The 26,563-nt window shown below is 43.5% G+C and overlaps 1 protein-coding gene across 2 annotated transcripts; it reads left to right on the forward strand.

The window, feature by feature from the left end:
• The first annotated feature begins 569 nt into the window (after positions 1-569).
• SLC26A2 (solute carrier family 26 member 2) lies at positions 570-26,563 on the forward strand. Of its 2 annotated transcripts, XM_048487739.1 has the most exons (4): positions 570-705; positions 11,560-11,613; positions 19,677-20,333; positions 21,166-26,563. In XM_048487739.1, the coding sequence occupies exons 3-4, from the start codon at positions 19,689-19,691 to the stop codon at positions 22,669-22,671; spliced, it is 2,151 nt and encodes a 716-aa protein (XP_048343696.1). In that variant the 5' UTR covers positions 570-705; positions 11,560-11,613; positions 19,677-19,688; the 3' UTR covers positions 22,672-26,563. The 2 variants fall into 2 exon arrangements, with proteins under 2 accessions (XP_048343696.1, XP_048343697.1); XM_048487740.1 differs by lacking the exon at positions 11,560-11,613.

The following is a 26,563-nucleotide window of genomic DNA, read 5'->3' on the forward strand; positions in this document are numbered from 1 at the left end:
TGGACCCCCTGGACCAAACTTCACAAAAACTGGGTGGTATCATCAGGAGATTCCCCCAAACAATACCTGAAAGTTTGGTGCTGCTAGCCTAAACAATGCGCCCCCTGCAGGCCAAAAACAGAAAAAAACTAAAAATGTTTTAAAAACCCACAAACGGGTGGGCGGAGCTTTGGACATGAATGGGCAACTTGGGCAGCCACAAAACAACATGGCTCTCCGCCTGGAATCAAACCAGCCGCTCTGCAGCAACTTTCAAACTTCTGCATAATTTCTAAGTTGCATTTTCATCCCCGTCCTATCTCGGCCGTCTCTTAGCAGCCCCTCTGTGTTTGTGGGTGTCTCTGCACGGCAGGCCGTCCCCTTTCGTCTTCTCTCCCCCACCCACCCGCAAGAGAAGGATCCTCCCCAGTCCCAATTGCCCGCAGAGCTTGCAGAAGCGCTGCCAGCGTCACAGGAGGCTGGACCCAGAAGTGCCCCGCACCTTAGCCCTCTCCGAGTGCGCGCAGGGCTGAAGGGGGCGGCCACAAGGAGGGCTGAAGGGGGCGGTGTCCTACTGGGCGCCCGGAAGGGACCGCCTTCCTCCTGGCTGCCACGCTGACAGTCGGCGCCTTTAGGTGCCCGAAGTCGTTGGACGGAGGCGGGCGGACGAGAGAGGAGCGCTCTTCTCCCATTGGGTGGCTCACGCGGGACAAGGGCCACTGTGATGTGAGTGAGTAAAATGCGGGGGCGCGATGCTCTCCAGGGTCAAAGGGAAGAAAGCAACGGTATTTGCATCAATTGATCTTTACGGAGAAATGAAACTGTTCGTTGTTTTGGCAGCAGTAGAGTTTTTCTGAAGTGTGTCGAGGGATGAGTTTTGCCCCAAAGGCACACCAGTCGGGGGATGATGGCAGATTTTTTTGACTGGGGAGAGGGGACTTATGGGGTGCAATTGGGGCAGTGTGTACAGTGTTTGGTTGGGTATCGCGGAGTGTAATGTTTTGCCTCAAGAAATATCAGAAGGGAAACCCGTCGACTAGATGCTGTGTACTTGCAGCACCCCAGAGGTGGATTTGGTGTGCATGTGTCATAAGGGTCTTCTCGATAGATAGGGAGTAATTTTTGTACTACCATGCAATTGAGTGGAGGGTTATAAGATGCCAGGCACCTCTTTCCTGCTTCTCTGAATACTTTAAGAATAAACAAAACTTTCTTCTGTGTAGTAACTATTAAAGTGAATTTTGCACTGAACACTTTTATACTTGCTTTTAATGATAGATTGGTGCTTGGTAATATGAAGGATAGCTGTTTAGATCCATCTCTGATTCTGAACTGGATTAACGAATTATACAGATAGCTAGACTCCCACTCCTTTTGCTAAGTATTGGGCATACCTAGCGGTGTTGGAGAGGGGATTGAGTACGTAATTCCTGTTTGAAACCAAAAGGATTTCACTTAATATGGCCTTTGCCTTTCAGGGATTTTTTGAGGGGTGGGGTGGGGTGCAGTGGGGAGAGTTTGATTGCTTTCAGCGGGCTACAGCAATTATACAATATCAATTCTTCCCCCACTTCTGCTATAGGGGCAAATGCAGAATTTTCAGTCACAGCTCACAGACATAATTTCTCCCTGGAGTTCTCACAGTTGAAGCGGGGCAAGAAGAAAAGTCAGCTATATATGCTGCTTCCTTCCCCATTTCCTTTCCATTTCTTAACATGTATGTAAGCGACAACATAAGACAAATGTAAGAAAGGAAGAAAAAAAGAACACCCCCCCCCCCCGATTATAAAACAGAAGAAAAGCATGGGAGAAATTAGATATTGGTATGGGGTAGAAGAGAGGCTGTAGAATGCATTGACCCCTTTGTAAAGATTTGCATGAAGAATATAAAAATGAAGATTATCTCACAAGATTATCTTTCATTTTTATAAAGGAGATTTGTAAATTGGAAACTGTGTCAGACCTTTTACAGCTAGATTTTCAAGACAAAATTTCTCAAAGATATTCATACTTTTAAAACTAATGATGTTTAGTTATTTTTAAGTATGTAACACACATGATGATCAATCACAAAATAAAATATTAAAGACGAGCAGTGTATTTACTCATAAACAAACTCTACTTTTTGTTTCTGCCTGTGTAGCTATCTGGGACCAGACATTCACTAAATATGTACAGGTCTGTTTGGGGTTTTTTTAGAGTTTAAAATTGTTTCATATCATATATTTGGTTTTGATCAAAAAAGTAAAGTAGAGGACAAGAGAAATTTGCATAAGGCTTATGACATCATTGTGACTTCTCTTGAGAAGCATTAAGTAGCTTTCTTGTAAATATCACCTGTTTAGAACTTTCCTCTTTCATTTTATTAAGTCACAGAATATTTTTAGTAGCCCATTATACATGGAATGCTTACCTTAGGGCTCTGAGCTGTGCAGTGCGGCTGTAGTGTAGTCTCCTTGCGCTTCAGCAGTGGCGCAGTGGTTAAGAGCGAATGCATTCTAATCCGGAAGAACCAGGTTTGATTCTCCGCTCTGTTGCTTGAGCTGTGGAGGCTTATCTGGGGAATTCAGATTAGCCTGTGCACTCCCACACACGCCAGCTGGGTGACCTTGGGCTAGTCACAGCTTTCCAGAGCTCTCTCAGCCCCACCCACCTCACAGGGTGTTTGTTGTGAGGGGGGAAGGGCAAGGAGATTGGAAGCCCCTTTGAGTCTCCTACAGGAGAGAAAGGAGGGATATAAATCCAAACTCTTCTACTCTTCTTCTCTGTTTACATGTGAGGAGCCATTCACTGTCTGTCCCACAGTTGCTTGCTGAGGTCTCAAAGGGATCTTAACTCCACCCATCACTTCCCTCTTAAAGGCTCAGATCTCATCACACTCAATAGTTGCAAGATAAAGGGCTTTGTTAAAGCCCTTTAAATTGCTGTTATATCGATATACCTGTGGTAGCAGGGATATCAACATTGTAACCCCCACCCCAAAAAAAGAGACAAAGCAATTCCCTGGACCACAGGCTGCTAAAGAAGGGGATTGTCCTAGAGCTGATATTTGCTTCCCCTCCACTCCACACGCACTTCCTGCTGTTGCTGCTGCTGGTGGACAGACAGGCTTGTTATTTCTAAGCACTCTCTGTTAGTATTATATCGATATTTAAGTATATCAATATGAGAATTAGAAGGTGTGTGTTTTGGCTCAGCCCATGTGAGTGAGCTTCTTTTCTGTGACTTGAAGCAGCAGGCAACATGGAAGGGGAGGCGAGGGGGAAGGCGTGGATGGCAGTGCAAGGAAGTGGAAGGCTGGCCCTGGACCAAGGGAATATGTCTGGGGCAAATCTGTACTCACTGACAAATCTGTCCCGCTCTGGCAGCAAAGCAAGTTAAAATAGTTCTTGAAGTGGTCTCACTTGCTGCAGAGAGAAAGGAAAGTGAAAGCAGGGCTTGGGGAAATATATCTGTACAAGAAATCTTTCAGTGATAGACATTGGCCCCCATTCATAATAAGCCGGTGAGAGTGTTTTGTATTGTTTTTTAAAGAATGCCATAATTAGAAACATGCTTGTGTGTCTGGAACATTGATTTTACTGTAATATACTTTCAGGAAAGTTCTGTTATGATCAGAATGTTAATGTTGGTACACTCTGTGAGTTTTTCTCTTGTCCATAGCCCATCCCCTGGAATGTAGTTTGCATGGAAAGCTGTCTGTAGCAATTTTCATAATCACTGTAGCTGTAAAAACTACTACAGTGGTAACAGAAATTACTGTTAATGTTGACTGTTAACTATGTACCTTTTCCACACACAACTCTGAACCCTTGTGGCCAGCAACTGTCTGTGGATATGAGGATAAACTGATCAAGTAAAGCCATTATGGTCATGTAAGAAGCATGAGTTTGGGAAAATCTGGTATTTGTAACACTCCTAAGAATTGGCTAGGTGTAAAAGTGAAGAAAAAAACCCCACCAGGGCTTGCCCCCAGGCTTACGAAATGATGGCTAAGAGAAAGAAAATTGTATTTACCGTGGAAAGTCCAAAAGAAGAAAAGGAGATCAACCCTGTCAAAGAGTGGGAAATCATAATAGTATGGGGAGAACAAAAACAAAGGTGTAAAAGTTAAGCATCAGAGAATCCTAAATTTAGTTCAAAAGTTAGTACCATTACTTCAAAGCATGGTGTGTCCAAGAGTGCAAGGAGGGTAGATTGATCAAAAATAGTGTCTATCCCTTGTGTTAAGCTGATAGAATTCAGAGTTTTTTTCCTACTCTGGGAAAGTATTGTTCATTAAGTATAGTTTCAGAGGGTGGGAGCATTGGTCTGGGATAGCACTGTTAAATCATTCAGAAACCAGTGGGAGAACACTTTAATCTTTGAGGTCATTATATTGTTGATTTGAGAGTGGCAGCCCTGAAAGGAGCTTCGAGGGGAAAATTACCTGCATAAGATAAGATTGCAGAACTAGAGTTCATTCACAAGTCCAGAACATTGGACTCTCCAAGAGTGAACAGGAACATGGGATTCTTATCTCAATACAGATGCTAATTTCCCACCCCCAAGCATGTAGCTGGGATCAAAAGACTTCTGTCCATTCCTACTTGGTCTGATGAAGGAAAGCATATAGTGTAAAAATCTTGTTCATCTCTAAGGTGTTACTTGTCTTGAATCTGAAGCGGATTCCGCATGGGCCAAAAACAGCAGTGTGAAAACGGTGTAAAATGGTTTAAACTGGCCCATGCGGAAGCTGCCTAATTGTTTGTCATTATGCTTATCCTTAGTTTTAGCTGCTGTAGTGATGAAGAGTGCAAGCTATGAACTGAAAGATCTGGTTCAGATTTCAGTTTACCTATGAACTCACCAGATTACCTTATGCAAGCTGCTAACTCTCAGGTGTAAAGGCGATATTATGAGGTGATTTATGGATATTTTCAATCCATGCATCACTTGTAATGCATGTTTAAAATAAGTTGTGATATAACACTATATCTGCATTTCTCTAATCTTCTCCAAGAGACAGCCAGAGAAGGGGAGTAGAGACAGGGGCGTAATGAGGCAAACTGTAGCCCTGGGCAAAACCTGAGTTGGATGCTTCCCCCCCATTGGTGGCCACTCCACAACGACCAAATTTTTTTTGTACCAGGACATTGGTGCCTGCAGGGGGTGCATTTTTAGACATATCAGCACCAAAATTTCAGCGTATCATCAGGAGACTGTCCTTATGCTACCCCCCAGGTTTGGTGAGGTTTGGTTCAAGGATCCAAAGTTATGGACTCCCAAAGGGAGTGCCCCATCCCCCATTGTTTCCAATGGGAGCTAATAGGAGATGGGGGCTACAGTTTTGAGGGTCCATAACTTTGGCCCCCCTGAACCAAACTGCACCAAACCTGGGAGGTACCATCAGGGCAGTCTCCTGATGGAACCCTGAAAGTTTTGAGACTTTGCATTCAGAAATGTGCCCTCCCCCCAGCCTGCAACCCCCATTGACAGCGATACAGAAAACTCAATGCAGAACAAAGATTCTTGGGCAAATTTCTGGGATGTTCCTGCAGGGGGTGCATTTTTGGATGTATCAGCACCAACATTTCAGGATATCATCTGGAAACTGTCCTGATGGGACCCCCCAAGTTTTGTGCAGTTTGGTTTAGGGGGTCCAAAGTTATGGACCCTCAAAGGGGGTGCCCCATCCCCAATTCTTTGCTAAGGAAATGGGGTCTACCTTTTTGAGTTTTCTTCATTGTTGTCAATGGGGGTTGCAGGCTCGGGGGACAGTCTCAAAACTTTCAGGGTCTCATCAGGAGACTGCCCTGATGGTACCCCCCAGGTTTGGTGCAGTTTGGTTCAGGGGGGCCAAAGTTATGGACCCTCAAAACTGTAGCCCCCATCTCCTATTAGCTCCCATTGGAAACAATGGAGGATGGGGGCACCCCCTTTGGGAGTCCATAACTTTGGACTCCCTGAACCAAACCTCACCAAACTTAGGGGGTAGCATAAGGACATTCTCCTAATGATACGCTGAAATATGCAAGCCTAAAAACTGCGCCCCCTGCAGGCCAAAAATGGAAAACCACTAAAATACCCAAAAGCAAACCCTGCATTTTGATGCCCCCCACAAGGTGGTGCCCTGGGCATCTGCCCACTTTGCCTAATGGGCATTACACCCCTGAGTAGAGTGGGAAACACTTACATGAGGATGAAAGGTTGTTTTTCATCTACACATTACCTAGGAGACATGAGGAGTCTTTGAATGCTAGTAGTTCATGTCCCTTTCATATAAACGCCAGAGAGAGAGAGAGAGAGAGAGAGAGAGAGAGAGAGAGAGACGGGGGGTAGTGGTACACCCTACAAGGCTGACTTAAAGTTTACCAGTGATGTGTACTGATTAAAGTTTACTAATAGAGTGTTCTTTGAACACTTTGCAAAAGCTCTGTATAAACCATTCACTAACCTCAAATTGTGAAACTGCTCCCTGTTGGAAGATTACATATGTGTAAAAAATGAAGAGAAGACCACTCTTCTGATTAGTTCAACAGATAATTCCATGATTATAGTCAGAAGATCTTTGTGGCACAACAGCCATAACCAATTTGTTTGAGGGAATGCTTTGCCCTTGCTTGTGGCCTGTGTACGCTGTGGATGATGCTTCCTATGAACATTCTGTACCTCAGGATGCAAAGGTACAATGCCCTTAGCATTGCACCTGTATTCTAGTTAGGTTGATTACAATGTACACTGTAACTCTGCATCTTGAATTTCCTCTTTGCTGTCCCCCTCCCACCTTCTGACTAGGATATAAAGACTCTTGAGATCACCATTCTGACTTGTGTCTAATAAATGGAGCATTGGTTCTGGTGGGTTTTCCGGGCTTTGTGGCCATGGTCTAGTGGATTTTGTTCCTAATGTTTCGCCTGCATCTGTGGCTGGCATCTTCAGAAATGTATCACAGAGAAAAGTCTGTTTCTCAAAAGCTTATGCCCCAAAAATGTTGTTGGTCTCTAAGGTGCTACTGAACGAGCCTCAGAGTTGGTCATCAAAAGTTAGAAAATAAATTTAAAATGAAGAAAGTAATGATAAATCACATAGTGCAGTTAGGTTTACCAGGTTAAAACATCTAAAGAACAGTAGAGGGATCAATATGAGATAGTTCTCCTCTCAGTACAGTATATTTTTGTCTCATTTACATTAGTAGGTTATCATGAGGCTGTCTTAAACCTTAGGTGTAAAATGTGCTGCTTCAGAGCTGCTATTGTTTTTCCAATCAGGAATGCAATACGTCCCTACATGTGGTTTTTGTTTATGCATTCAAAGGTGCACTAAGGTTCCCTTCTTACTTTTTCTTTGCTGTGTAGGAGTTACTGCAGCATAGCACTCCCTTCCACCACTCAGATAATATGAGAAGATTCAGGAGGAGTTCATGCACTGGATCCTTTGAACACCTGCATCACCTTAATATCCTGTGTGCTCCTCTCCATGACCTGGGGCTTCTCACATTGTTTGAGTAGCATTGGGAAGAAATACACTGTGGCAATGCCCAGAGAATGAGGTGCTGTAAGTAGGGTACCAAAATGATAACGAGCATGTGTTCTCAAAGCAAGCATGTGTTTGTAGTAAGATATATGGGAGGTACATTCTTGTAAATCATAGTGTGCATGCATGTATTACATCTTGCATATTCCCTGACTCCTAGTGACTTGCATGGATTAGTATGTAATTGTAACCAAAACGCTCTTTAGTGTGGATGATGCCTCTTCCTTAGTATCTGAAGTGGCAAGTTGCATTTCCATTATAGTTTTTGACAGATGTACTGATTGCAATTTGCAAAGTCATTCTTTAGGGTGACTGAAATGAAATTATTATACTTCAGGCCAGTACTACTTGGTACTGGTCAGATTTTCTTCAATAGGATTAGGATTAGGTAGATAAGCATGAATTTAGTTTGCTAGTTGGTGTTGAATGTCTTTTAGTGAAGCCAAGATGATTGTGTAATTTCTGATAGTGGCTGGCCAGACTTGCACATTCTTTAAAGACTCATTTGTGTAATTCAGGTAGTTGAATGAATGGACTTCTGGCTGCGCTTTGGAAAGCAGCCAGGTCAGTGGAGTCTTTTGCATTCTAAGTGCTGACTTGACTTGGGCAAAAGCACATTAGGATTCACATGAGTAAGTTTCATAAGGATAAATCTAACTGAATCTAAAGAGTAACAGCCACAGTTTCTCATCCCTTAAAAAGTACACATTGAAATAGGTGGTATGGGATTTCATCCCTGTAGCTTGGGGTTAGGGGCAGTAGATTAAGGGAAGTGGGAAGAAGTCCCTGCTAACCCTAATAACACCTGTATGGAACTGTGTGATATATCCAGTAAAAAGGGCCATCAAGTCCAATCCCCTACCATGCAAGAGTACACAATCAAGTACTCCTGACAGATGACCATCAAACCTCTGTTTAAAAATCTCCAAAAAAGGAGACTCCACCATACCCTGGGGCAGTATATTCCACTGTCGACAGCCCTTACGGTCAGGAAATTCTTGATGTTTAGGTAGAATCTCTTTTCCTGCACTTTGAATCCATTACTCCTTATCCTAGTCTCTGGAGCAGCAAGCTTGTTCCATCTTCAACTTGACATCCCTTCAGATATTTAAGTGTGGCTATCACGTCACCCCTGAACCTTCTCTTTTCTAGACTAAATGTACCCAGTTCTCTAAGCCTCTCCTCATAGGGCATGGATTCCAGTTTTTACCATTTTGGCTGCCCTCCTCTGCACCCATTGCAGTTTGTCCATATACTTCTTGAATTGTAGTGTCCAAAACTGGACACAGTATTCCAGGAGAGTTCTGACCAATGCAGAATAGAGTGGTACTATTATGTCCCTCCATCACCCAAGAGTTCTGTCTGACCTCTAATCACTATGCTATGCAGGCTCTTCCTGTTCACTTATAGAAGACAGGGCATTCCTGGATCCATCATTAATCAATTTTAGTGAGAGAGGCAGAGTCTTTGTTTACTGCTCTCTTGTTCGCAACCTAAGCTACTGTTCATTTTTCATAATTATAATTTCATAGTCAGCTAATTACAATAATCTTTAAAAAGTCTTTGAGCACTTGTTTTGGCTGCAAAGGAAGCTTAACCTGAATGCCACCTAAGAACTGATTAAAGACTGGCTCAGAAATGCCACAGCCACTGTGAATGAACACAAAATAATTAAATTTAGAAGCAGGAAGGCTGTAAAGGGGAGAGGAACATTAAAGTAATAGTTGCAGAATAAAATGGAACCTTTGTTGAATGGGATCTGCTTCCAAGTAAATATATAGTAGGATTGCGCCTATGAGGGCAAGCATTATTGGATTTTTATGGGCAATACAACACTGCTTGGAATGTGGAACCAACACCTGCATTTCACTTGACAAAGGAATGTGGAAGGGTTCAATTGTTGGAGGCAATTCAAAAGTTAATTTTAAAAAAGCATTCTCATATTTGAAAATACGCATCAAACCATTCTGCCCGGTATCTTTAAAAAGGCATTTGAGGTTTCACTAATAGGCATATACTTTTACAAATAATTTATTTAACCAGATATAGGCAAAATGCTCCTTCAAGTACAAATGTTTTAATATGTTTTTAAACCCATACATTTAATTGTCTCATGGGGAACTATAATGGTTGTATCTCCTTTCTTGTTGCCTGTGCTATCATGCTGTATTGCCGTGGTGGCCAACTGTGGTGGCGAACAAGTCCCATCAGCCCCTGTAATCCATGAACGTCTGGAGTGCCATAGGTTCGCCACCACTGCTGTAGTGTCTTGTGACTCATGGGGGATTCTTGGTATTATGGCCTGCTTACTTACGCTTTAAAAAAAAATCCTGTAGCTCAAAGTGAACTTGTATTTCTTGAGGCAGTCAAACAGAGGGGCTTCTGTTGTCAAATTCTAAAGATGAGAAATGCATCTAAATGAATACAGCATAATTCTTTTTGGGAGTAGATGGCAAAAACTAAAGGACAGTTTCATGAGAGCTAAATATAAAACCAGAGCTGGCAATATGCTCATACGTTTTCTTATTCTGTCACAAGCTGCTTCTTTAATGTAAATCACTTTCCATACAACTTAATGAAAGCTTTTACGCTGATATACAAAGGTTTAGTGTAAGCAAGGCAGCTTTCTGGAAACAAAATCTTGGTGTTTTTTTTATTTGCCAGAAGTCTGCTTCTGTAGTCTAGACGTTTATACAGTCTTCTTATACTGAATAGACATCTTGTCTTGGCGTGCATACATCCAAGGACACTAAACCAGAGTAAATGAAGCAGGCTGTTCAATACCAAATCTCCTTCCATGCTGATTATTTTTAGCTTGCAAGAAAGCCTTTAAGGTACTTTGAGACTGAAGCATGCTAGCAAAACAGAGAGCAGCCTAAGCAACTTTATTGGAATTACACTGCTAAAAGTCAAGGGCGCTCTGGTGGGCCCTGCCTGTTGCATACTGGCCAACAAATTGCTCCTGAATATTTAAGAAACTTCAGAGGTAGCCCAGGTGACGTAGCACAAGGAACGGCCGCTGGAGAAGAAAGAAGGGAGAAACACTAATGCCCTTACTTTTGCCTTGGATTGGGTGGCAATATTTTAACAGTAAGAACAAATTCAGCAGATCTCTGGAGAGGCAGTCTCTTTGTTTTTAAGTTAAATAATAATATGGTTACCAGATCCTCATCTATAGAAAATGGCACCTAATGCAAGTGCTGCTGGCTTCTCCATTTGGGGACCAGCACACCATTCACCATTCAACTCTGGGCTCAGCTTGGTTGGGTCCAACTTTAAACTACAGGTTTTATGCCTGCAGTGTAAAGCTTGACCTATTCCGGCTGAGCTCCACATCAGATGAGCAGATGCTCTGCACGGTTTCAGCTTCATATTGCTGGCTTTGACTCCACCCCCAAGCTCCACATCTGAAGGTCAAGTGGAGCTTTGGGGCAGAGCCAGCAGTATAAAGCTGGAGCTGGGCAGAACGACTACTCAGTTTGACACTGAGCTCACCCGAGCCATGTCAGGCTTTAAATTGCTGGAGCCTGCAATTTACAGTTTAACCCAGCTAGGCTGAGCTCAGAGTGCAACTTGCCCACCTCAAGCTTTATACTGCTCACTCCATCCCCAAACTCCACCTCCATGTGGAATTGGGGGGGGGGGCAGTAATATAAAGCTAGAACCAGGCAGAGCAACTGCTCAGTTTGACACTGAGCTCAGTGTTGAACAGATACACCTGACCCTCGAACTCCACGTAGACTTCAGGGGTAGGGCAAGCTCAATTTAATGCTGAGTTTACGAGTTTGACCAGGGCCATGTGGAGTTTGGCCAGGCGCAGTTCAACGGTAGCCGCTTGGAGGCTACAGGGCACGAGCTGACGCTCCCTTCAGGGGGTGGTGCTTAGGACACTTGCCCAACTTTGTCCCACACTTAGATGTATGCCTTTGATGGTAACCAGAAGCATTACTAAGCAGGAGGTTGCAGAACAGTGGCACCAGGGAATTCTGAAATGGTAATACTTAGCATTTCTGTAGTACATTTCAAACATTCAAATCACTTTTGCTTACTTTGTCATCTTTACAGCAACCCTGTACAATTATCCTCATATTGAAGAAAGGCTAATGCTGAGACCACCTGGTGAGTGCGTTAGTAGATGAAATGTGAAGGCTTCCCAGCATGCTACATTAGCTTCACAAGCCTGCATAACTGAAGATCCTGTTCAGATAACCCTTCCCTACCCTTCCTATACATGTACATACACTGAGGTTAGAAGCAGGCCTTAGGCAAATATGTTCATGTGCCAGCCCAACCCCTTATCATTCATAGAAGGTAAACATTATATTTATTTGAAAGAATGATCTCCTTTACCCTGTGATGGTTTGTCATAGCAATAATTTATCTTTTATGCAGGGCAAAAGGGATGGGCAAGGAGAAGTGTAAGCCCAAATTCCACCCTGTCTCTTAAACTCATGCACTCTTATTTTAAGATCTGTGGAAAAAGTAGATCCTGAACAGCCCTGTAGAACCTCGACAGAGCAACAGAATCTTTTGAAATTCTGTAAGTCAGTTTTACCTATGCCTGACTGACAGATTGCTATCAGCTGATTAGAAAACTCTTTTCCATTGTATTCTGCAGTAGTTCAGTAGTCATTCTCTTGTCCGTCTTGTTATTAATGGAAACATCCTGCAGCTGTGGAGCAGGTCTTGACATATTTTCTTTGGCTTAGGAGCCTGCCCCAAAGAGCAGGAGCTAGAATAAGTTTTAGGCTTCTGGGATTCTGTATGTTGAATGATAATATTTTTAGCTGTTGGTATCATAAAACCTAACAGCTTCTCATAATTTTACTAAAGCTATGACAAAAGTGCTGAAATAAATAAGCAGGAGCCTACAAGGAACACGTAGAGTGGGGGCGTCCCATCCCTCTGCCTTTCCTTCCTTCCCTGTACCCCACCTCTATTCTGTTACTCATGAATCACTTTCTCCCCCTTTGACCATTTTATCATTCATTCTCTCTCTCCCCCCTGCAGGACTCTGTGTTTATGGGGAGGGGGTTAGCTCACTTTTCTGCCCCCTCCCTGCTGTTGTGTCTGCCTGCCAGTCCTCCCCTTTGCTGCTCTGGCCACCTAGCCAAGTGTTTTCTACCACTGCTCTACTCACACTTCCAGCACCTCAGTCATAGTTCTCAAGGCTGTATCTGTTACTGAGTTGCTGCACAGTGGGGCACATTAACAAGGACATATACATTATGACTCTTGTCTGTGTGGTGGCTGCATTCAAATCTCATGACCAAGGATGTAGGTAAGGGGAGGGGTTCTCGGGTTCAACACCCCATTGCATGTCAGAAGCTCCACCCCCCGTTTGTTTTTTTTGTATTTTAAAGTGTTTTTTGTTTTTGGCCTGCAGGGGGCGCATTTTTAGACTAGCGGCACCAAAATTTCAGGCTATCGTCAGATGACACTCCTGATGATACCAGCCAAGTTTGGTGAAGTTTGATTCAGGGTCCAAAGTTATGGACCCTCAAAAGGGGTCCCCCCGTACCCCATTGTTTCCAATGGGAGCTAATAGGAGATGGGGCTACCATTTTGAGGGTCCATATCTTTGGACCCCCTGAACCAAACTTCACTAAACCTGGGTGGTATCATCAGGAGAGTCTCCTGCTGACACCACCCAGGTTTGGTGAAGGTTGGCTCAGGGGGTCCAAAGTTATGGACTCCCAAAAGGGATGCCCCATCCCCCATTGTTTTTAATGGGAGCTAATAGAAGATGGGGGCCATACCTTTGAAGGCTTGGGGAGGTGTGGCCATGCCCCTAGGGGCAGGTGGGGGCGTGGCCTTGCCCCCTAACCCCCCCATAAAAATCCATACCTACGTCACTGCTCATGACAGATGGAAGCGACTATGATGGTGCAAATATAGGTTGTTGCTGTGCTTGAGTTCTTCCCTTACTGTTGTATCCTCTCTTTTCTTGTATGTGAAGCACAATTCAAGGCTTCCTTGGAGACAGCTCCTGTTCACTTTGACATCTGAATGAAAGTACCTGATTAAATCAGAGTTTGTTCCCTCCTCATGCACAGAGATTGCACGATTGGATTAAGCTCCCTGATGTCATGCTGAATTAGAGTTAGATTCGAGGGTTCTCAAACCAATAAGGTCATGTTCTGTCTGCAAGTGGTAGAGTGAGGGGAGCAAGTGAGCATAGCTACAAGTTATATTTATGCCCATATAATATCAGTTTTAAAACCCAATTTCTCATTTTCGGATCATTCAACCTTCTCTGCAGCAGCTTGTCTTTCTGTGCTTTGCATGCTGATTCAAATTTCCCTTTTGTGAAATATGAATGTTTCTTCCTTGTTGAGCGGTCAACATTGTTGAAAGGATTAAATAACCGAGAATTTTCTTTATGCTCAAAGTGCCGATGAAAGGTTGTAAGGATTTTATTTCCATACCTTTGAGGGTTTTGCAGGACTTGGAAAGAAGTAAAGGGATGTATTGCTGTAGCCTGAGTATAATTTTTCCAGCTTATATTTTATTCAGTAAAAATGCCACAGAAGTTTATGGATAGAGTTGCCCACTGTGTTTCTAATCGAAATGAAATCAGTTGTGGCAAGTTTACAGTTTCTTGAGCAGTCTCTATTAAAGCATGTTTCTGTGATATCTCCCATCATGTTTTCTTGGGAAGTCTACAGCTTTCATCTTCAGAATGCTAATAAACTTATAAGAGGAAAGTCAGTAAGATTTCAGGAGTGTGGGCTCATTCCACACAAAACAAAGTTTTTGTTTTCATGAAAACTAATCCAGGGGTTTAGGCAAGGTGCTTTAGTCATTGTAGTTATTTATTTAAGACACTTATAATACATATTTATGATACTTATAATGATGCCCTTCTCCCAAACAATTGGGGTTTGGTTGTTTGGACAGCACAGTATAATTTTCTTCATGGATGTGTAAATTCCTGCTAAGCCTGGTAGCTCCCTGAAAGGCTTTGGGTCCATCTTGTCTTTCTACCTGTTCCACCCTGAAGGATCATAATGCAATAACCTCATGCATATTGCCCACAAGTGCTCTTGAAGAGGGGCTTTACATTATACAGGGGGACTCTTTTCATCCCTACCCATTTCCACCAATGAGTATGCTGAGTGCAGGGGGGAGAGAGTCTCTATATCTGTTAACACATGCTCCACAGAGCCAAAAAGTCATCTAGCTGGGAAAGTTGGTAAAACTGAGGAGAGGGAGAAGCTCACCAAGAATCACCACCAGAGCTCAGGCTATCAGATTACAGCTTGGAGTGCAGAATGCCACCTGCAAACACGAGAGCAGGAAATCAGTATCAACCCTCAAAGCTCCCATATGCTGTGTAAGAACTCAGCCAGGACCTCAGAGATCTCTGGTCAGCCTTGGTTGAGCCTGGAGGTGGGAGGATATTCTTGGCTGAGTTTGGAGGCAGGAAGAAGAATAAGGACCTTGTCGGAAGGAGGAAGAACTGGGTCCCAGCCTTTTAAACCTCCCGCTGCCCTGAACTGTAAGATCACACAGGAGTACTGAGAGAATCCTCAGTGTGCCCCCTGGTGGCTAGAACTCCAGGCATGGAAACAGCATAAAGAGAGATGCTGAGATTTCAGAAAAGCAATTTAATCCCAAGTAATTGAACACCAAGTTAGAGAACTGAGAAATTAGATGATCCCTCATATGGAGATTAAGCTGGCTTTGGATCAGAAATTGGGAATATTAGTCAGCCCTAGGGATTGTTGTTTATTGGGGGGGGCACCCCTTTAGGTGCCCTGAGACTCAGGGAGAGGTTGGTCACCCATTAGGGAGAAGGAATTATATGTCCTTGGTTGGTTATATATTGTCGCTGATAAACTGTGGCCTAATGCTAGATTATAAATCGGGATATTTGGAGGATGATGATCAGGTGGAGGGAAGCATAGGTCAGGTCAGGAATCATAGTTGTCGGGGTCTAGGGAGGCATGGCAGGAATGGAAAAGAGATGCAGTTATGGAAAAGCACAGAAATATGGGCAAGCTTGGTGTTCTTCCAAGCTCTGTCCCATTCCTCATTACGATGGTGGAAGGCCCACAGGAGTTAACCCTTCTCTGACACTGATGTTGAGAAACACCAGGTCTATTAATAATTAGTCCTCAACTCTATGAAACTTTTTCACAGAGCATAAAGTGGATCTGGCGTGTGTGATGGAGACCTGGGTGAGGGAAGGCAAGACTGTTGCCCTGTAAGAGTGGGCCTCCCCAGGCTTCTCAGTCCTTCATCAATCCCAGACCAGAGGTGGGGGAGTGCCCATGCTGATCCGGGAGGCTTTCTTTTTCAAAGCATTCCCCACCCCAGGAATTCTAGGTATTGAATGTGTGGGCCTGGCATGGGACGCTGAGGAGTGTTTGACTGTCTGGTTGGTGTTTTGGCCACCTAACGCACCAGGAGATGCTCTACTGAGACTGCTGGAGACTGTATCGGGCTGGCCCTTGGAATTCCCTAAATTACTGGTTTTAGGGGACTTCAACGCCCATGTTGATGATGCTGCCTCCAGGCTATCCTTGGACCTGATGTCATCCATGGCGACAGTAAGACTCTCCCAGTTTGTTTCAGGCCCCACTCATCAAGCATGCCACACCCTGGATTTAATTTTCAGGTTGGAGTTGGATGCAGATCCGGTTGTTACAATTCCTGTGCCATGGTTGGATCACCTTGCTGTGAAAGCCCATATTGGCTTGCTAGTCCCACCCCATTTAGGTGGTGAGCTAATTTATGCTCCCCCATGGAGACGGGTGGATCCAGTTGGTTTCCAGAGTGGTCTGCTGGACCCAAGGGCCCCCAGCAACTCATTAGATGAGCTGATAGAGAACTGTCATGGCCAGCTGTCTGAAGTCATTGATGATATTGCTCCTCAACGCCCTCTTCGCTCCCACTCCAGATCAGCTTCTTGGTATACCTCAGAGTTGAGGAAGAAACAGCAGGAGCTGAGATGGCTAGAGCAAGTTTGGTGGAGAACTTGTGACGAAGTGGTAAGAACATCTTATAGGACATTTATGAAAGTCTATGAGGTGGCGATGAAGACCGCTAAATGAGAATATTTTCTGCCTGCATTGCATCCACTTGGTCTTTCATGGCTTAATTGTTTCGAGTGATTCAGTCTTTGATGGCCCTATCTCAGAGCCCCCAAATGAGTATGAATTCGGCTCTTAGCAGTAAGGCTTTTGCAAGTATTTTTGCAGAGAAGGTCTTATCACTCTGCCCGAACCTCCCTGCAAACTTAGATGCAGTGAACGAATTGGAGACCCCTTGGCCATCTTCGAGCCCAGGTCTGGACCACTTCAGCTGACTTTCAGGAAAACGCTGACAGAGTTCTGAGAGCTGTAAAGCCAACCACTTGCCTCTTAGACCCATGCCTGTCTTGATTGATCAAGGCGAACAAAATACAGTGCAGCTCCCATTGGGGATTATCATCAACTTGTCCCGAAGTTTAGGCAGCTCCTAAAAGAGCCATTTCTGGTTCCTTTGGTTCTGGCCCACTACCACCCAGTATCACACGTGTTTTCTGGGCAAGGTAGTTGAAAGAATGGTAGAGAAGCAACACCAGACCTTCCTGGAGGATGCATCTGTGCTAAACCCATTCCATCCTGTTTCCACATTGACTGTGGGACAGAGATGGCTCTAACTACCATCATGGATAATCTCTGGAGGCACCCAGACCGAAGCGGGTCAGGGCTACTGTTGTTATTGAATTTAACAGTGGCGTACGACTTGGTCGATCATGACATCTTGGCCCACTGCCTCACCAACCTTGGGATTCATGGGACAGCCTTGCAGTGGCTGTGCTTATTTCTCTGGGGTCGGGGATAGAGGAGTAGCAATCAGAGAGAGGTTCTCTGCACTCCACTTGTTGGTGTGTGGGTTCCCACAACGGCAGTTCTCTCCCTGATGTTATTTAACAGCTATATGCACTCTCTTGTCAGAGTTTCAGGCTTGAGTTTCATCAAAATGCTGATGACACCCAACTATGTCTGTTGATGGACCATCATCCAGAAATCACCCCAGATATTCTGGCCAGCTGTTTGGAGGCTGTGGGGAAATGGTTGAAGCAGATTTGTCTGAAGCTAAATCCATCTAAAGTGGAGCTCCTGTAGCTGCGTTGGCAGGGATTGTGTGGAGTGTTCCAGTTACTTTCCCTTGATGGCACGCAACTGGTAGCTGTGACAGCCATCAAGACCCTTGGAGTGATACTTGATGCTTTCTTGTGGAGGCTCAAGCTACTCATGTGGCCTGCCAGGCTTTTAGCCATTTTTGCCAGGCGAGCTTATTGGTGCTCTACCTGTCCCTGTCTAATCTGGCCACAGTAATCTATGCAATAGTACCTCATGGTTAGACTACTGAAACTTGCTCTACACAGGGTCTGCTTCAGAAACTCTAACTTGTACAAAAGGCAACAGCACAAGTCTTAACAGGAACCCCACAGCATCAACATATATACACTCTATGGTTTGCCAATTGCATTGGTTGCAAATGGAGTACTGAATCAGAGTCAATGTTTTGGTGCTAACTTTTAAAGTCCTAAAAGGTCTGGGGTCATTCTGTCTGGGGTCAGACTACCTCTCTCCATGTGTGCCCCAATGGGCATTATGGTCAGCAAATAACAACTTGATAATGGTCCCTGGTCTGAATAAGATCCGGCTGGCTCCACCAGGGCTAGGACTTTCTTGACTCTGGCCCCTGCCTGGTGGAACACTCTCTGTCTAGTGAGACCAGGGCCCTGTGGGATCGAATGCAGTTCTGCAGGGCCTGTAAAACAGGGCTGTTCTACTAGACCAGGGGTAGGGAACCTGCGGCTCTCCAGATGTTCAGGAACTACAATTCCCATCAGCCTCTGTCAGCATGGCCAATTGGCCATGCTGGCAGGGGCTGGATAAGGAAGGAAGCCTGGAAACTATCTGAAGAGCCACTGATTCCCTATAGGCTTATGGTTGAGGAACCAGTTCTTGCGGGGGGGGGGGGGGGGGGCACACCACCTAGTGGCCTCCCTCCTCGCTGTCCCTTCAGTGAATTTTTAGTAGGGTCCCTTCAGTGGAATTTTAACAGGGTTAGGGTAGGGTTATTTATTGTAAAGGATATTAGCGCCACCTTAGATTACTGGTTTCCATTCGTGATTGGGTGTGAACTGTAAAATGTCTTTAAATGTGATGGTTTTAAATTGTGGTTTTAGATGTTGTAAGCTGCCCTGAGGCCGCAAAGGGAAGGGTGGCCCAGAAATGTAATAAAATAAATAAATAAAGGAAGAGCAGGAGAAAAATATGACAAATACAGCTAGAAACACAAGAGAGTGAAGCCAAATGGCACAGGATGATAAGGATACAGTATCGAATCCCTGGATAGTCATGGAGGGGAGTGATAGGATGAAGCTGTGGCACTTAGGGCTATTGCTCGGTCTAATGGTAGCTAGGGAGCAGTTTTAATTAAAGAAAAGGCAAAAAGTAGCCATGATCTGCCTTGGAGGTTCTAGTCAAAGGTCCCCAGCAGAACGGCTAGTTTTTCTCTGAGGTTGAAGAAGTCTCCCTATCTTTCTGAAAAGCTGCATTCAAATCCTGAAAGAAGTATGCTCATTTTATGTTCATGATTTGCCACTATACAGCACAAAACTGCACGCTAAGAACAAAATCTACGTCTCTGCTGGGTGTATACGTTAACTCTCCCAGTGCAGTTAAGGATTCCTCCATTGCCTTTTTAATGTGGACTCGACCACCACCACTGCAGTAAGTGATGAAATCTGCCTGAATGGAATGTTTGTGTGTTTCCCAGGTAGTTGATTCTGTGAATTCAGGCTAGTGGGTAGCAGTCTTGTTGAGTGAAGATCAGTCCTGTATTTTTCAGAGACTTGTTTTCCATGGATTTTGTTTGAATCGGCCAGAAACCTATTGGGTAATATAAAGTGTGGTATAATGGTTAAGAGCAGTGGGCTCTAATCTGGGAAACAGGGTTTGATTCCCCACTCCTCCACATGAAGCCTGTTGGGTGACTTTGGGCTAGTCATAGTTCCCTCTGAACTCTTTCAGCCCCATAAGGAGTCTGTTGTGGAGTCAGGAAGGAAAGGTGATATGTTAAGTCACTTTGAGACTCCTTGAAGGTAGAAAAAAGCAGGGCATAAATCTAAACATTTCTTTTTGTTTCTCCCCCACCCCCATCCCCTGCTATGCTAGTGAACCTCGAGGATGGCAGCAGAAGTAGAAACCAGCCATGTTCATTCCATATTTGAGTTGGCAGAAGTAAATGATGGCAAACCAAAGTGTCGTCCCAGGATTTTCCTGGAACCTGTAAAAAGACGCACCAGTGTCAAGGCGTATGTGATGAAGAAAGCGAGGAAGGCCTGCAGATGCACTCCAGCAAGAGCCAAGGACCAGATCTACAGTTTCCTCCCTGTGCTAAAGTGGCTCCCTGAGTACAATCTGAAAGAGAACATCTTGGGAGATGTTATGTCTGGTGTGATTGTGGGAATCTTGCTAGTTCCACAGTCCATTGCTTATTCCCTGCTGGCGGGCCAAGAACCCATCTATGGTCTGTACACATCCTTTTTTGCAAGCATTATTTATTGCCTGTTCGGAACATCCCGCCATATATCTGTTGGCATTTTTGGTGTTCTCTGCCTGATGATAGGAGAAGTGGTAGATCGAGAGCTACACAGAGCTGGATTTGATGTGAAACCAAGTATTTCCAGCAGTTACTATTCAAATATAAGCACTGATGTTGCTAACAACACGCTGGTGCTCATGAACCAGACATCGCAAGCACTGTGTGATAGAAGTTGCCATGCAATTGCCATTGGTGCCACTGTGACTTTCATAGCTGGAGTTTATCAGGTAAGAAATGACATCATTTCCTCTTGTTTTCTGTCAAATGCATGAGGTTGGCAGGTGACTGACCCAGTGACATTAAATCATTACACATTTTCTTCTGATTCAAAATAAATGATGATGTGCACATTCATTAAGATCCACAAATCTCACTGAACAGACAAGGTTGCATCTCTTTTGTATTCAGGTAAATTTGGTTGTTTCCCTTGATCTTTGTCCCCCACCTTTTAAAAGATTGTTGTGTATCATTACCTTGCATCACAGTGAGATTATTGGGACTGAAACACCATTACTTCCCACTCAGTTAGATGGCCAGGGAGGGAGGGAGCTGATAGAGCAACTGTGCAGATTTTGGCGGTAGTGGATTTGACCATTTTTGTTGAAGGGTGGTCAAATAGAGGGGGGGGGGGTTCTTAAGTTATAGAAGGGTTTTAATTAGATGCTAGTGTTGCTTAGTGTGTTGTGAATAAATTTCCACGCATTTGAGCATACTACACAACAGATGCTCTTCTTGTTGTTTCTTTCATGCCATCTGCGAGTGAGTATGAGGGGATGGACACCCGGCGTCACTCTGCCTTTGCACTCTGCCTTTAACTAGCCAAACCACAGACCCAGGACTGTATCACTCCACTGGTTAATTGATGTGGAGTTCCCAGGCCTAACACAAGTTTTAAAAATTTCATGACTTTGTAACTCATTATTATGTCCTGGAGTCACACTTTCACTCTTCAGGTGCAGATGTACCCAAGCAGTGTGGGTTTGTTATTTAGTCATCCTTCTTTTCAGGCCTAGGGTGCAAAACTGTCTTCTGATCCTTTGCATTTCTTATTATTTTCAGATTGCCATGGGCTTCTTCCAGGTGGGCTTTGTTTCTGTGTACCTCTCTGATTCCTTGCTCAGTGGATTTGTTACAGGAGCTTCATTCACAATCCTCACTTCACAAGTCAAATATCTCTTAGGCCTAGACATTCCTCGGAGCAATGGCATTGGATCCCTAGTGAACACTTGGATAAATGTATTCAGCAACATCCACAAGACCAACATCTGTGACCTTTTCACCAGCTGTTTGTGCCTTCTTGTTCTCGTCCCAACAAAAGAGTTGAATGAGCGGTTCAAGTCCAAACTCAAAGCTCCCTTGCCAACTGAGCTGCTGGTGGTTGTGGTAGCTACACTTGCCTCTCATTTTGGCAAACTGGAAGAGAAATACGGTTCAGCTGTATCTGGACACATTCCAACTGGCTTTTTGCCACCGCAGCCACCGGACTGGAACCTGATCCCCAGTGTAGCTGTGGATGCAGTGGCCATAGCCCTTATTGGTTTTGTCACCACTGTATCTCTGTCGGAGATGTTTGCCAAAAAGCATGGCTACACTGTTAAAGCCAACCAGGAAATGTACGCCATTGGTTTCTGCAACATCATCCCCTCTTTTTTCCATTGTTTCACAACCAGTGCAGCTCTTGCCAAGACTCTTGTCAAAGAGTCAACTGGCTGTAAGTCTCAGATCTCTGGTGTGGTGTCTGGCTTGATCATCTTGCTTGTCCTCCTTGTGATTGCTCCTCTGTTCTATTCCCTCCAAAAGTGTGTCCTAGGTGTTATAACCATTGTTAATCTCAGAGGAGCCTTGCGGAAATTCAGCGACCTGCCCCAAATGTGGCGGTTAAGCAGAGTAGACACAGGGATCTGGGCAGTCACCATGTTGTCTTCAGCACTGATAAGTACTGAACTTGGGCTTCTAATTGGGGTCTGCTTCTCCATGCTGTGTGTCATTGTACGGACCCAGAAACCGGAAGGACAACTACTGGGCTGCGTGCCAGAATCTGAAATATATGAACCTCTTTTTGCTTACAGGGACCTTCTGACAATGCCAAGCATCAGAGTTTTTCGTTTTGAAGCACCTCTCTACTATGCTAACAAGGAAGCCTTCAAATCTATGCTATACAAACTTACTGGAGTCAACCCTTTGAGGGTGCTGGCAGCAAAGAGAAAGGCTGAAAAGCAAAGGTTTCATGAGGAAATGGCCAGTTCTAATGGAAACCAGGCTGCAATCTCAGTGCAGCTTGTCACCCAGCCATTGGAGTTCCATACTATAGTGATTGACTGCTGTGCAGTGCAGTTTTTAGATACAGCTGGGATCCACACACTCAGAGAGGTTCACAAGGATTATGGGGAAATTGGCATCCGGGTGCTGTTGGCTCAGTGCAATCCTTCTGTGAGAGATTCTCTAAACCGAGGGGAGTATGCCAAAAAAGGAGAGAAAGATCTCCTCTTTCACAGTGTGCACCAAGCTGTGGAATATGCCTTGTGTGTTAATGGACAGAATGGGTGTTATGACTCTGAAGCCTAGTGTAAGAGTCCATACAGAATGTTTCTCAAATTCAGGTAAAGGCATGTGCGGGTGTGATAATGCTGTGCATACATTCACACTGATGTAAAGGGCTACTGTTATTTGTGTGCTGATTGTACAGGATGTAAAATACCAAATCACATTGGTTTACATCTGCTATGTTGGATAGGGCATAGAATGTAGTAATGACTATTGACTGGTAGTGTGCATAGCCTGATCATGACAAACATGCAGAACAAATATTCTTAAAGCTAGATTACCTCTTTCTGCTGTTGATGTTTTCCATGTTCCAGACTTTTCCTTTCCTATCAGACATGGGTTTGAATAGATAGCACCATCCCTTACGTGGCACTTTGCCCTTCAACAGTAAATGTCCTTTTATTTATTTGATCCCTCTCCACAGTTTTTCCTTCTTCCTATAGTCATCTTTCTGAGTTTGACTTGTTGATGCCAGTGCTTTTAGAAGTCAACCATAAGTGCCTTGATTAGGATGCCAAATAAAGGATAGGGTACCTCAATTTTAGCAATTGTATAACTGGTGTTTTCAGTCATGTTCTTTTTAATGTATGGACATGTGTATACTTATGTAACTCTTTTGAAATATGTTTGGAAACCAAAGCACTGATCTTTCTATTAAGAAGACCAAGAATGGTGGCTACAGAGTCATCAACGCAAACTATAGGGTGGCATATAAAGTTTTCCACTGCTGAAGAAACAGGGAAAAGGTGTATGTTTCCGCATCACATGGAAGAATTCAGCTGACTTTGAGTTTCACTGCACTGCTTGCTGGGCATGGGCAAACAGGTGTGGCTTGGCGAAGCGAGATCTTGAGGTTGTTTTCAAGTTCCATCAGATTTAGATTGTGTAAAATGTAAAGCAACTAGAGACAGGCGCTTAGAAGAGCCTCTGATCATTTTTAATCTGTTGGTTCATGCTGTCAACTGTTGTTGGTGCAAGAGCTATTTAAATGGTTTTTTAAAAAATGATCAGTTGTGAATATATATTTTTGGCAAAACATTATTTTGTACAATTTCTCTAACTATTATTTCTATTTTTATATGTTCTGTAATAGAGCATACAGAGGCAGAAAGAAAGTAGAAGTTCTGTGATGCGTAATTAGTAGCTTTCCTAGCACATGAAAACATGGGTTGTAAAAACTTCATTATCATGGGAGATAATTATGAGGAGACTTTTCTTGTATAGCCTCATTTGTAAGTGCTGCAAATTCATAGGTATCAACCAGGGTAGAATTTCTATGAGATAATGCAGTTTATTGTCAAAGAGGAGTTTTCACTGCAGTGTGGGATGCTTTGTAACATAGGATTATTAAAATTAATGTATGTAGTATGTAGTAATTAGTTATGTATACATATTGGAGCTAGGTTTCACAAACTATAGGCAAGCTTAATTCAAAAAGAACCAGCATACAATTTCAGCTGTGAGCCAACTTAGTGAGAAAATAACTTTATTTGCTTCCGAGCAATCCAAGAAATGTTAGAAGACTTTGGCAATGGCTTGCTATTCATTAGCAACCAACACAGGAACTGCAGTATTTGGTTAGGAAAAACAAATTGTGAGATTTGTAGGATATATTCTAAGATTTATGTGGAAATCAGTTTGTTGGGATAATCCTATTAAAAATTTAAAGGCAATATGGCATACACTTCCCTTACATTGTTTAAGGTGTGTGTGTGTGTGTGCGTGCGCGTGCGCGTGTGTGGAGTTCAAGCCCTGAAGTTGAAACACTAATTCTAGCACACCCAAAGAACTGCTTGATATGCCCTTCACGTGGTTATCCACTCATCTCTTTCAGTGGTGTTGGAGGTCATTGGGGCATCTCATTACTTCTCATTACTTGTCAGTTTCATATCAGATTAGTGATTATAGTATCTGTTCCACTATGTGAGAGAAGGCATATAAATGAGCATTTTAGCTTTCATTTTTATTTGACCTGCATAGTCAGTCAAGTAAATTCATAGCTTTATATTTCTTTAGATTATCGTATATATTGGGGGTTTCATTCCCCAACCTTGGTTTGCAGATCAATAAAACATACATTCCTAGAGACAATCACCTGACAAACACTAAGCTTTTTAGATCTTAGGGAGATTTTTGTTTTTGAACTCCCCCTCATTTTTAAAGTGTTCTAAAATATTTTTATGGCAGGTTACCAAGAATAGTAGCCTGTCAGATTCAAAACTTTGTGTCCGTATGAAACAATCTCATTAGGATGTCAAGAATATGTTCGCACTCTTAAGCAAACACTGCATTTAAACTGAATTTCTATTTTTTCTTTGCAATCAAGTTGTAGCCGACTTGATGTGACCCCAGAGGGTTTTCAAGGCAACAAATGTTGAGAGGTTGCCATTGCCTTCCTCCATTTCCCATCCAAATACTGACCAGGGTTGTCCCTGCTTAGTTTCCAAAATCTGATGAGATTGGGCTCACCTAGGCTATCCAGGTCAAGGCTATACTGGCTTAGTTCCCTGGAAATAAAATGGCACCAAGGTAGTTTACACAAACATCTTTAATATGCTATGGATTGTCTTGATGGAGCTTCTTGATGTGATTCCACAGTAACATTGTGTGGAAACAGAGTTGTGAAATCTCTTTTGAGACTGTATAAAGTCTTTGTTGAATACCCTCCTTAGTTGCTTCCATAGCTGCCACACTAACTAAATTTTTACAGAGACATAGCATTTTAAGGTAGGGCTGTCAAGTTTTTCCTGGCCAAATAACAGCACTTTGAATAGCATGGTAGACAGCTATTTCACAGGAAGTTTTTCAGATGCAGTCTTTCTTCCAAGGAAAATGGTGATCATCTTTCTCAGCCACTTTTTGTTGAACCCAGGCTGGTGAGTTTTCCACATTGTGTTTAACAGCTGGGAAAATTGCTTGCAGAAGCTTTCTGGTACTTGAAGATAAGATAGTGAGATAGTGGTCAGGAGAAGAAGTCTAGTATTCTTCCAGCAGGGTGCTCTGCAGGCTAACATTCTGCCTTTGAAGGGCTAATGGCAGGTGGAAGGCTAGGGGAACTGTTTTCCTCATTATTCTACTATTGTGAAATGAATCTCTTCTGGTACCACTTTTCAGCCCCGTGAAAGGCTGCAATAAGACAAAAACCTTTTCAAATCCAGCAGTGACAGACTACATTAATAGCACCGTGTCTCTCATGAAATATAGCTGCTGTTATTCTCTGCTAACAGCTAGATATTTGTCCCCACCGTTGGAAACTGGAATAGTGGAACTGTGGCCCTACCAACCTCATTGCATTTCACTTGGAAGGAAATGAGATGACTGTGGCATCTTTTGATTGGGAGCTCTTGCTCAGTTCACCCAAAGATGATCTTGTCAGGCAATGGTGAGGGGGGCATTTTCATTGTGCTTCTTGCAATAATAGTCCCTTTCTTTGTTACATATCCATTGAGTATCCATACGCTGTTGCGTGTCTGTACAACTCTGTTGAATAGGTTAAGCTGAAAGGCAGTGACTTGCAAAGTAAATGAGATAGAGTCTAGTTTAGGTCTTGATTTCTTTTAGAAATAAATCTCTGAGTTAAAAGAGTACCATACTACAGGAAAATAGTGCTGAAGAACTGAAACCCCTAGCTGTCTTTGTATTTCTCTTCAAATCTGCAGTACTCCTGGAAGAATATTGTTTTGCCATCTGCAAGTGTCGTTATTCATTTTGTCTGTATGCCATGAAGACACGGGGTAGAGGGAACGCTTTCATTCCCAAAGAGGTGGTGGAAGAGGAGAAAACAGACAAAGATTGAGGCTTTTAGAAAAGAACAAAAGTAATTTTTTAAATGCTGCTTTTTTCTAACTTTAAGGAGTCTCAAAGGGGCTAACAAACGTCTTTCTCTTCCCACAAAAGACAACTTGTGAGGTAG

Source organism: Sphaerodactylus townsendi, linkage group LG03 (genome assembly GCF_021028975.2).
Source record: "Sphaerodactylus townsendi isolate TG3544 linkage group LG03, MPM_Stown_v2.3, whole genome shotgun sequence".
Taxonomy (NCBI): Eukaryota; Metazoa; Chordata; class Lepidosauria; order Squamata; family Sphaerodactylidae; genus Sphaerodactylus; species Sphaerodactylus townsendi.